General features: G+C 30.2%; 1 protein-coding gene across 1 annotated transcript in view; it reads right to left on the reverse strand.

Annotated features, from left to right (window-relative positions):
* Positions 1 to 13,044, reverse strand: part of LOC145286090 (beta-hexosaminidase subunit alpha-like) — a 76,082-nt gene that overhangs the window by 11,680 nt on the left and 51,358 nt on the right. Inside the window, exons 5-8 of the mRNA XM_080134768.1 lie at positions 9,704 to 9,790; positions 8,154 to 8,226; positions 6,166 to 6,337; positions 4,646 to 4,736 (exon numbers count right to left, since the gene is read on the reverse strand). Coding sequence (XP_079990894.1) covers positions 4,646 to 4,736; positions 6,166 to 6,337; positions 8,154 to 8,226; positions 9,704 to 9,790 — 423 coding nt within the window. The remainder of the gene's footprint in view (positions 1 to 4,645; positions 4,737 to 6,165; positions 6,338 to 8,153; positions 8,227 to 9,703; positions 9,791 to 13,044) is intronic.

Below are 13,044 nucleotides of genomic sequence, written 5' to 3' on the forward strand. Positions count from 1 at the left end.
TGATTAGGGAAAACTAAAAGAGATTAGGACGTTTTGTTTTGGTGATGGAGAGGAGGTAAAGGCAATTAAAGCAGTTAAATTTCCAACTATAGGAGGCATAAAAGGTGTCAGAGCATACATAGAGGTTGGCATTATCAAAAACGATTTACTCTTGTTACTAAGTCATAAATCAATGAAAATTACTTGCATGATACTAAGTTTTAAAAGTGACAGCCGTAAGATTTTAGGCAGATATATAAAATTGCAAAAGACAAAAGACATTATAGTCTTCCACAACAAATACGCTTTTGCAAGCTGAAAAGTCACCAAACTTTGTGTTACATTGTGAAGCTTTAAAAAGATGCTCTAGAATGGAGAAAAGAACGAAAGTTGAGAAATTACATAAACAGTTTGCTCATGCATCAAAAGAGAAATTGGTATCATTCGTGAGAGGCAGTAGGGCCTTTCATGATAAGGAGATTCTGGCTCTTATTAAGGATGTCTGTGATTCATGTTCAGTTTGTCTAAGGCTTAAAAGACCCCCTTTTCGTCTGGTGGTGGGATTGGTTCTTGGAAACCCGTTTAATGACACTGTATGTATGGACTTAAAAGAATTCAGACACAACCAATACTAGATTTTACACCTAATGGACGCATCTATTAGGTACTCTGCAGCAAGACTGATTAAAACCAAGAAGAGTGAAGAAATTATTTGCAACATATTTTTGATGTCGATAGCATATTTTGGAGTTCCCAAACGCTTCTTGAGTGATGATGGAGAATTTAATAACGATGGTTACAGGAAGATGAATGAAAAACTGAATATTGAAAACTACACTACAGCCGCTGAAAGTCTATTCAGTAATGGCACTGTGAAACGTTGCAATCTAATATTTGCTGAAGCAATGGAGAAAACATTGGAAGATGAGAAATGTGAACCAGAAATAGTTTTGGCTTGGGATGTTATGACAAAAATGTTCTTCAGAATCATTCTGGACAAAGCTGAAATGAGCTTGTTTTTGGATCCAACATAAATACGCCATCAGTTTTAATAGACCAGTTACTCGCATTAGATGCTTCAACAACCAGTGATATGGTTAAAATAAATTTAAATGCCTTATATTTTGTGAGAAAAAGATTCATGGAGGCTGAATCAAGTGAAAAAAATTTTGAGAGCACTGTGATTTAATATAAGACATTATGTGGATGAAGGATTTGTGACAGGGGACAGCGTTTACTATTGAAGACAAAACTATGAAGGATGGCGTGACCCTTCCAAAGTTTTAGGTAAAGAGGGTCAATGTGTATTGATCCGACATGGAGGAGAATTCTACAGAATGCATCCGTGTCACTTGATGGACCTTGGAAGGCTAAGGAATAAATACAATTCCCTGAATGAAGTCTTGGAAGAGTAAGTTGAAGATCAACATGATGAAAATTCTAATGGTAACAGGAAGGAACTGAAAGGCAATACTACAAGGTCGATGAAAGGGAAAATAGTGGAATAAATATAAAATTATTGGAAGTAATTAGTGGAAAAAAAGGAAATCAACTGGAAATTATGGCCATTGGTGGAATATACAACCAACTGCAGAAAATGAATGTCCAGTATGTATTGATTGGGATAAGGTTGATCAGTGATTCCCTAAGTAACAGGAGATCATGAAAAACATATAGTTTTCCTCACAACTGAACAAGAACAAACAAAAGATGTGATTGATACAAAGGAGAAAGAAATAAAAAACATGAAAGCTCATGAAAGGTATGAATGTGTCCCTAACATAGGTCAAAAATGCATATCAACAAGATGGGTGATAACAGAGAAAGTTAAGGAATAACAAAAAAATAATGAAGCATGTGGCTATGAAAAACATTCACATAACCTTAAAACAGACTCTCCAACATGCAGCTGTGAAGCTATGTGTCTTGTAATGTTAACAGCCTCTGTGAAGAATTGGAAAGTGGAGACCCTTGATTTCACCTCAACATTTTTGCAAGGTGATATGCTAGAGAGAGAAATATTTCTTAGACGACCATCTGAGGCATGTCCAGAGTCACAAGTGTGGAAGCTGAAAAGATGTATTTATGGATTGAATGATGCGCTCCATTCATGGTACAAGAGAGTTGCTCAGGAATTAACTAAACTACAAAAATGGTAAGTGCATATGTTTTTTGTTTTTTTTACATAGGCATCACCACTTATCAAGGCCAAGAGGCCACTCGAGGATAAGGGTTAAAGAGTGTACAGTAGAAATTGGACAATATAGTTAGTAATGGAGATTCGGTAAATTTGTTAACTTATATGGAACAGCTCATCAAAAACTTGTTTACGTTAGACTTGAAGACAACCATATTGTAGTCAGCTGGAAAGCAGAAAACCGGAAGACAATTCCATAGGTGTGCAGTTCTAAGAAAGAAGCTTTGCTCATGGAATCTACGCTTAGGTTTAGGTACAGATAAAGAGTGAGGGAAACTAGTGATAGTGTTTTCTGCTAGACGGGTGTTTCTTGTGAAAGTTTGGCGAGGGGGGACTATGGAATGGAGCTCAGCCGAGCACCTGCTATGAAAATAACGATAAAGCAGAGATGAACTCGCAACATCTCTTCTGTGAGAAAGAAGTTGCAGGGAAGAGAAAAGAACATCCCCACAAGGCTACAAAGTCTATTTTGAACTCTATCAAAGCAGGATAAGTCCTTTCTAGCAGTTCCTGCCCAGATGTGGCAATAGTACTCCATCCTTGGACGTACCTGGCTCTTATATAGATAGAGAATTGCATCAGCAGTGAGATATCTACTGGACCGATAGAAGGATCCCACCATTTTTCCAGCAGCCTTGGCAACGGATTTAATGTATGTGTTCCATTTAAGATCAGGAGTAAAGGTCAAGCCCAGAAGCTTGTCAAAACATGAGGCCTCCTCAAGACGAGAGCTATTCATTTCAATTGATGCCAGATGAGGATCAGAGCGTTAATGATGTAAAGATAAAAGCTTGGTCTTAGATGCATTAAAAGTAACAAGCCACCTCTTTCCCCATTGTACCACTTGCTCAAGATCAGAGGAGAGAGAATCAGAGAGAACTTGGTCGTTTATGGTCTTAGATTTGCTACCATAGATAGTAGTATCATCAGCATAGATGTCTACAAATGATGTAAAGATGTAATTTGGAAGATCATTAATGTAAAGAGAGTTGGGCCCAGGATGGAACCCTGAGGGACTCCAGCATTAATACTAAGAGCTTCTGATTTCTGCCCATCAACCACTACTCTTATGAGCCTATCAGAGAGAAATGATTTAATAATTGAGAAGATTTCCAGCTATATCATAGCTGAAGATCTTGTGAAGTAAACCTTTATGCCATATTCTATCAAAGGCTTTTGATATGTCAAGAGCAATTGCCCTAGAAAGGTAGCACATCTGCTGTAGATCTAGCAGAATGGAAACCATATTGCGTGTCACTAAGAAGGTTATTTTTGCTGAGATGGTTGATTACTTCTCTATTTAACACAGACTCCAGCAACTTACTCATGACGCACAGGAGTCTTATCGGCTTGTACTGTGAGGGAAATGAGCGATCACCTGAATTCTTAAATACGGGGCATACTAATGAGATTTTCCAGGGTGACAGGAAGCAATTCTCCTTAAGACAACGTTTAAACAGTTTTGTAAGGATAGGCGCAAGTTCTGGTTGAAGTCTTTTGAGTACTATATTTGGAATACCGTCAGGGCCGGTTGCTTTACTGGAATCAAGGTTTTTGATTAGCTTGGCAACATCACATACAGATATTTGTATACTTTTATATGCAAAATCCGATCCTGCATTTTGCTAATTTCTGCCCTCTGATGAGAAGGAGAGTATTTCTTCGAAACTCCGCGGATTAAGGACTATCCACTTATCTTGTGCTTCCTTTTTTAAAATTAAATATGTTTTTAACTCTTTTTCAAGATGTTTTTTAACATGTTTTATTAATTATTTGTTCATATTATAAGCTCTATTTCCTTTTCGGTTTTATTGAGCTTTTACATCTGGTTGAGATTACTTTACTTGTAAATATTAACTCTTTAATATTTATAATATATTTTAAGTTTACCATTTTGATTACCTTGGTAAACTTATTGTAATTTATATATATATATATATATATATATATATATATATATATATATATATATATATATATATATATATACACACACACTCCATTTTCTTTCTTTGTTGTAATATAGCTTTTATATCCAATTTATATTAAATGTTTGTGTAGTTCCTGATAGAGCCTAAAATACATTATCGTAATCCAAAATGGCCTCCACCAAAGCCAGGGACCACACCACAATTCAACAACTCATGAAGCTACATTTCCTTAACTCGGGGTTGCTTCAGGATTATCTTAAGATGGAGAACAAGAGATCTTAGCATCCACATTTCTAAAGAACTTTACACGGCATCTAACTTTACTAAAGTTTTAGAATCTAACTTCAAATCTTTTTTTTTTTTTGCATAGCATCGTTAAGCCTACTAAACAGATACCTACCTCTCATACTGGGCTTCAGCTGACCTTAAGACCATCTATTAATAGAAGTAATAGTTTTGGCTTCAGACAGACAAATAAAAAATCTCGATTAGTAATGGATATATGTCATAGGGTTTAAAATTATTATCAAATACTTACCAAAGCCTTGGCATAAGGTTTGTGTCGTCTACATATTCGCCCCACATGCAGGCCTCACCACCAATTACAAGTTCTTTTTGTTTGTCACTACCTGAAGGAAAGAACACAAAAACTGAAACCAGCAAAACTTCAAGAATTTAATATCTGAAAAATAAGAGGAAAAATATAAAAAAAACTAGCAGGCTGCCCGGCATTGCTCAGTCATAAGATACGCATAAATATTATATTTTAATTCATACAGAAACTGAGACATGTGCATGCAAGTATTATGTTTTTCTAAACAGTTCACTTCTTGTAAATAAAAAATACTCGAGCTGAGATTGAAACCAAAACCTAAAGGCAGTGAATCAAGTAAGATAACCATTAGGCCAGCTTGATACCACTTTAAAAATTGTTTTCAAACCTACTTATTCTTAATTTAAGGAATTTGTCAATGAACAATTCACGCATGCGCATTCATGAAACAGTTGACAAACAGATAAAAATTTAATGCCCCCCTCCACATGCCAATTTTTTAGTTTTGACCCCTTAGCAGCCTGTTTTTTTGCAGATGAAAAACCAATTAAAAAGTTTCCCACATGTCTGAATACCCTATATACCAAATTTCAAGTCTATAGATTAAAAATTCGTTGAGTATATAGGTTGAGAATTATTCTCACACACATTCTTACTTTTAAAGATCTATAGATAATGTCAATGTAAATGTGATCATATAGAGACAGTCTTTTATTCTGCACAATTTTTTTTATACATATATATTCCTCTGAGGTCATCTAACCCGAGACTGTCTTTAAACCTCAGTTTATACATCCATCAGATCATTCTCACATCATTTCTCTCCATGCAATGCATGTCCTCAACCCTTACCTACCAGGTTTCACTTCTATATATCATCACATGCTCGATAGACTCTTACCTTAATTGACAATGGCAAATTCTGTCGGTTAAGTGGCATCAATTTAGGTAATTATTTCTTTAAACAGATGCAAATTTTGTTTTATCAATCCTCATCTCAAAAATGCAGGAATATAGGATGTAAATTTGATAAAAAAAAAATACAAAAAATAAAAATAAAAAACAAAAAAAAAACAGATGAAAAAGAAATAAAATATTCAGTTTCATGCACCTCTTTTTATATTTATCATTTTTAGTTACATCTATTAATAATGGACATTTGATATTGGTCTGTCGGAATCCGAAGCTATGTTATTATTTCTGCGAATTTCAGACTGCTACCTTTTTATGCTCAATGCAGATTACTATGTTATTTAAGACTAATATTCTATCTTCCAAAGTTCAATACAGAGTGGTATCTATTCGTTCGTCATGATACCATCCTCCCAGGCATTACTTTTTCCTTTGAGATGAGAAGTAGTGCAGAATATGCAATTGTATGGAACATATACTTACTAGCTGCATGCAATGAACATAATTTTATAATTTTATGTGCGGATTTTGAAAATTAATGAAAACAGTTTCTCAGCATTTAAAAAGAGTTAAAAATTTGAGTAGACACTAACCTGGGAAATCGTGCGGATCACACAAATAATATTTCTTCCAATCACTTCCATAACTGATATAATTCAAGTACCAACAGGATGAGAGGAGGGTTTTATAACCTAAGGATGTCACTTTAGCCAATTCCTTTTTATATCCCTGCTTCCAAACTTGAACAATAGTATCTTTAGCCACCTAAAATAAAATAAAATAAAGTAAAATAAAATAAAGTGATTTTAAGAATAAACGTGAGTAAAACAAAAGGAGAGGCAGAGAATGGAGACATTTCTTTTGAAATAAGTCTTTATTTATTTACCTCTCCATGAGAGCAGAGTTAAATGCAAAGTCGATTTGTAATTAGGGTAAAATCCAGCTCTCATAAAAGGGCCACTCTCATAATTTAAATTGCTTCAGTCTAGAAAGATTTCTTCATTGATCGAAAACAAAAAAGATGGAGCGTAATATCAAAACAGATACTACACTTTGCATTATTTACTTGCTGTAAGATAATAAGAATATACAGTGTAATAAATTAGGCATGAGGCCATCAAATGTGTGAGGAAAATTGTCGATACTTATCCTGGGTCTAAAGTGACAAGATGTCCTAGAATCATCTCAGCTACAATAATACCACATACTCTCCTCTGGGGATGGGGGGCAGCTTACTTAAAAATATACTGAAATTTATTTGAGATTTTAAAAACTCCTAGTCAAAAGGCCAAGAAACATGTCATAAGTCATTATCATTCTAACAGTAATTTGTTTTCTAGTTGAGAACCTTTGATGGATGATGGGAGATTGGAAGCAGATTGATTATCTGTGAGAAGAAGTAAGGAACAATCTTTAAAGTGTTTCAGTGTTGTTCCCAACATTTGAAAAAAAAACTGCATTATCTTTTCATGTAATTAACTGGGTCATTTGCACTAATAGGCCGGAAGATTAAGGTGTGTCTCGGTCAAGTCAAAAGACTAAAAAAAAAAAAATGATTTTTCATGCCTTCTTGCTAAACACTCAGCATTATAAAGTAAAGATCAAGGGTAAGCGGAGTAATTTTGAGAACGGAGTGGAACTCTCTCTGACATCTCAATGTAGTAGCCGATGAAAAGGGAGCCTTCAGGTTTCCCTCGACTACAGTCGACTACTATACTCTTAATGTCACTTCAATGCAGAATGATGTAAACAGAACCATGAATAAAAAAAAAGTGCTTGTGCAGTTTACAGACCATGTTATTTTTTAGATCAGATCTCAAGTTAAACTCAATTTTCATGGTATCTTTTGTTTATTAATTTATTAGGTGAAAGTAGAGAATAGTTATCCCCCTTCCCATTTCAAGAATGGCTTTCTAAAAAATAACGTTATTTCAGCATGATCTATAAAGTGAACAAGTACCGAAACAAAAGACAAAAAACAAAAAATAACCATATTTGTTTCTCTGGTGAAGAAAATATAAGAATGTTGATTTTCCTATTTTCATTATTTTTTATTCTCACTTGAGTAGAATTTGTTCAGCGAAAACATTGTCGAAAATACTCTGATAATTCAATGCAAATAATTACAGAGACAAAAGAATTGTTTGTTTCTTCTTCTCTGCACCCTCTCCTTCACAGAGGTGATGTTGCTAGACTCATATCTACAAATAGTATTATGGCATGTGTCCTTCAGAATTGTCTGACCCATTCCTTGCTTATTTTGTTCCAGCTCGTTTGACTTGTTGGTTTAGTGGTGTCCATTAATTCGCTGTTATATTACCTCATAGTAACACAGCTTCCTATTCCAGTAGCTTCTTTCTTTTGTGGAACTCTCTTCTTACAGACTGTTTTCCCCTTACGTATTTTCAAGACTTAGGTCTACAGGCGTCTCCTGTCTTTTGATAATCATCTTTCATTCTTGTTAGTTCCTTACTACATCAAGTGGCTTCATACCTTGTCTGGAGCGATTTCCATTAAAAAAGTGCAATTTGTAGAAGTATTTTTGGTTACAGAAATAGATTAGAAACGCAATGTCACAAACCTTTGCATTATTGTCAATAATTTCTTGCCAAATGATATTCTTTTTGCCAAACTGTTTAATGATATTAATAATTCTGAAGAAAAAAAGATGAAATATGTAAGAAAATTAGTAAATGATACATTATATATTTTAACAGTAAAAGCATTTTTGAAACTATTTTAATAAAGACATTTTATAATGTTTGCAAAAAAAAAAAAAATTTGTTTATTTTTGTTACAAATATTTTTTACGAAAAAAGTCATGCCAGTCTGTCTAAATTAAAATCGATTGCTGCTTATTCATTTTTTTTTTTTTCAGGCTTAAAAAAAATTTGAAAGTTTATTTTTCGCAAATGTCTTTTGCCAAAAACTCAATTTTATATAATTTTTATGTTTGAATATTGTGACTAAATCTGTTTTGTTGTTTAAGTGCCGAAATTGAATATAGAATCAGCGATTGCACCTGGTTGTCACAGGTTGCTCAAATGTGATGCCTTAGTCGTATGAATAGAAAATCAGCAGGAGCAGTTGTCAAACCTTGACACTGTTGTGTTTTAATTTAATCTACATAAATAGTAAAACCAGTCATTAGCGCCATCTTTTTGCAAGAAATACTATAAAATGGCAAAATACATGAAGATTGTTCTAGATTATTTCACATTTGCAGTTTAAATTGAGGATTGAAGGCTGATTTATTGTTTTATCCAAAATTCCTCATTGTTTATCATCATCACTGGTTACAGCTTCCTTCTGCCATGTGTAACCACCACTAAGAAAATGATGAAAGTACTCTTGAATTTCCTCATACCTCAAAACATCACTAATATCAAATCCTGATTTAAACTTGTGAATGAAGAATTTTCTTGAGATGATAGTTTCTTTCCAGGAACTAAGATGAGCAAAAGACCGGTTTAAAGGTTCAAACCGAAAGTGACACCAGTTTTTAAGGACACCGGGCGCCTATCTTCTTTGCTTAGAGGTGGTGGCAACCTGGTTATGTCAGAGTTATCTGCGTAACAGGGCTCTGGACAAAACACAAAAGGAATCAACACCAGAATCCATCATCCTCTGGTCATCTATGCCTTTGCATAAGGAATACAAGAATGTGTCAGAACTGAAACTGCAATTCCATCGAGTGATGATAACAACGTTATTCCTGTTCATATGCAACTACCATTCCTTTGTGTGGTCTGAGCTAAACCTTCCCCGATTTCATATGCAATCATTGAGCTTTTTTTGCTCTAGATATATATGCAATTTTGAAAGTGTAATAATCATCATCATTTTAAGATGAAGAAGCAGCAGCAGCTTTATATGAATGATTACATGTTGTCAAGTAGTGTTTATTATGCAAAATATTCCTTCACTCATTCCTGACTTGTGAAAATGTTGGGTTATAGTCAACATATGTTTTTTTTTACTTCCGATTTCTGCTCAGAAGATTGGACAACGGTGACAAGTAAGGCATGATTCCCTTTTTTATTAATGATTATCTTCCTTTCAGCTTATGTGAAAGCACCCCCCCCAATGCTAAGAATGGTTGTAATTGCTTGATTAAAATAGATTTCTTACCTTTTTATATAATACTCCTCCAATTTAGTGAAATCCGAATTTAATCGCATCTTATTCATAAAGGTAATAATATTTGAATTACTTTTCCTAAAACAAGACAAAAGAAAAAATATAACTAAATGAAATAACGATGAAAAAAATTTATTTGCATGTTAACTGTAATGATTCGTTATGAATTTATTTGCATGTTAACTGTAATGATTCGTTATGAATTTATTTGCATGTTAACTGTAATGATTCGTTATGAATTCATTTGCATGTTAACTGTAATGATTCGTTAGGAACAGTTGAGAGAAGCTAGAGATGAACAAATATGAAAATTACTAGCTTGTATAATTTCCTTTGTTTCTTGATCCGTTTAGTTTTTTTTTCCTTTTCATTCCTTCTTTTCTGTATTGATCAGGTGGAAATGGGAGACAGTGAAATCAATAGTTTTGTACTACATTGAGTTTTATAGTTTGACATTGATTTTTTTTATTATTTTATATTGTTTTACATTTATCTTTATTGTTTTATATTGTTTGACATTGCTTTTTATTGTTTTATATTGTTTGACATTGATTTTTATTGTTTTATATTGTTTGATATTGATTTTTATTGTTTTATATTGTTTGACATTGCTTTTTATTGTTTTATATTGTTTGACATTGATTTTTATTGTTTTATATTGTTTGACATTGCTTTTTATTGTTTTATATTGTTTGACATTGATTTTTATTGTTTTATATTGTTTGACATTGCTTTTTATTGTTTTATATTGTTTGTTATTGATTTTTATTGTTTTATATTGTTTGACATTGCTTTTTATTGTTTTATATTGTTTGACATTGATTTTTATTGTTTTATATTGTTTGACATTGATTTTTATAGTTTTATATTGTTTTACATTTATTTTTATTGTTTTATATTGTTTGACATTGATTTTTATAGTTTTATATTGTTTGACATTGATTTTTATTGTTTTATATTGTTTGACATTGCTTTTTATTGTTTTATATTGTTTGACATTGCTTTTTATTGTTTTATATTGTTTGACATTGCTTTTTATTGTTTTATATTGTTTGACATTGATTTTTATTGTTTTATATTGTTTGATATTGATTTTTATTGTTTTATATTGTTTGACATTGCTTTTTATTGTTTTATATTGTTTGACATTGATTTTTATTGTTTTATATTGTTTGACATTGCTTTTTATTGTTTTATATTGTTTGACATTGATTTTTATTGTTTTATATTGTTTGACATTGCTTTTTATTGTTTTATATTGTTTGAAATTGCTTTTTATTGTTTTATATTGTTTGACATTGCTTTTATTGTTTTATATTGTTTGACATTGATTTTTATTGTTTTATATTGTTTGACATTGATTTTTATTGTTTTATATTGTTTGACATTGCTTTTTATTGTTTTATATTGTTTGACATTGCTTTTTATTGTTTTATATTGTTTGACATTGATTTTTATTGTTTTATATTGTTTGTTATTGATTTTTATTGTTTTATATTGTTTGACATTGATTTTTTTTATTATTTTATATTGTTTTACATTTATTTTTATTGTTTTATATTGTTTGACATTGCTTTTTATTGTTTTATATTGTTTGACATTGCTTTTTATTGTTTTATATTGTTTGACATTGATTTTTATTGTTTTATATTGTTTGACATTGATTTTTATTGTTTTATATTGTTTGACATTGCTTTTTATTGTTTTATATTGTTTGACATTGCTTTTTATTGTTTTATATTGTTTGACATTGCTTTTTATTGTTTTATATTGTTTGTTATTGATTTTTATTGTTTTATATTGTTTGACATTGATTTTTTTTATTATTTTATATTGTTTTACATTTATTTTTATTGTTTTATATTGTTTGACATTGCTTTTTATTGTTTTATATTGTTTTACATTGCTTTTTATTGTTTTATATTGTTTGACATTGCTTTTTATTGTTTTATATTGTTTGACATTGCTTTTTATTGTTTTATATTGTTTGACATTGCTTTTTATTGTTTTATATTGTTTGACATTGCTTTTTATTGTTTTATATTGTTTGACATTGCTTTTTATTATTTTATATTGTTTTACATTTATTTTTATTGTTTTATATTGTTTGACATTGCTTTTTATTGTTTTATATTGTTTGACATTGATTTTTATAGTTTTATATTGTTTGACATTGCTTTTTATAGTTTTATATTGTTTGACATTGATTTTTATTGTTTTATATTGTTTGACATTGCTTTTTATTGTTTTATATTGTTTGAAATTGCTTTTTATTGTTTTATATTGTTTGACATTGCTTTTTATTGTTTTATATTGTTTATCATTGATTTTTATTGTTTTATATTGTTTGACATTGATTTTTATTGTTTTATATTGTTTGACATTGATTTTTTTATTGTTTTATATTGTTTTACATTTATTTTTATTGTTTTATATTGTTTGACATTGCTTTTTATTGTTATATATTGTTTGACATTGATTTTTATTGTTTTATATTGTTTGACATTGCTTTTTATTGTTTTATATTGTTTGACATTGATTTTTATTGTTTTATATTGTTTGACATTGATTTTTATTGTTTTATATTGTTTGACATTGATTATTATTGTTTTATATTGTTTGACATTGATTTTTATTGTTTTATATTGTTTGACATTGCTTTTTATTGTTTTATATTGTTTGACATTGCCTTTTATTGTTTTATATTGTTTGACATTGATTTTTATTGTTTTATATTGTTTGACATTGATTTTTATTGTTTTATATTGTTTGATATTGCTTTTTATTGTTTTATATTGTTTGACATTGCTTTTTATTGTTTTATATTGTTTGACATTGCTTTTTATTGTTTATATTGTTTGACATTGCTTTTTATTGTTTTATATTGTTTGACATTGATTTTTATTGTTTTATATTGTTTGACATTGATTTTTATTGTTTTATATTGTTTGACATTGATTTTTATTGTTTTATATTGTTTGACATTGCTTTTTATTGTTTTATATTGTTTGACATTGATTTTTATTGTTTTATATTGTTTGACATTGATTTTTATTGTTTTATATTGTTTGTTATTGATTTTTATTGTTTTATATTGCTTGACATTGATTTTTTTTATTATTTTATATTGTTTTACATTTATTTTTATTGTTTTATATTGTTTGACATTGATTTTTATTGTTTTATATCGTTTGACATTGATTTTTATTGTTTTATATTGTTTGTTATTGATTTTTATTGTTTTATATTGTTTGACATTGATTTTTTTTATTATTTTATATTGTTTTACATTGATTTTTATTGTTTTATATTGTTTGACATTGCTTTTTATT

Source organism: Euprymna scolopes, chromosome 10 (genome assembly GCF_053919585.1).
Source record: "Euprymna scolopes isolate OS-2025 chromosome 10, ASM5391958v1, whole genome shotgun sequence".
Lineage (NCBI taxonomy): Eukaryota > Metazoa > Mollusca > Cephalopoda > Sepiida > Sepiolidae > Euprymna > Euprymna scolopes.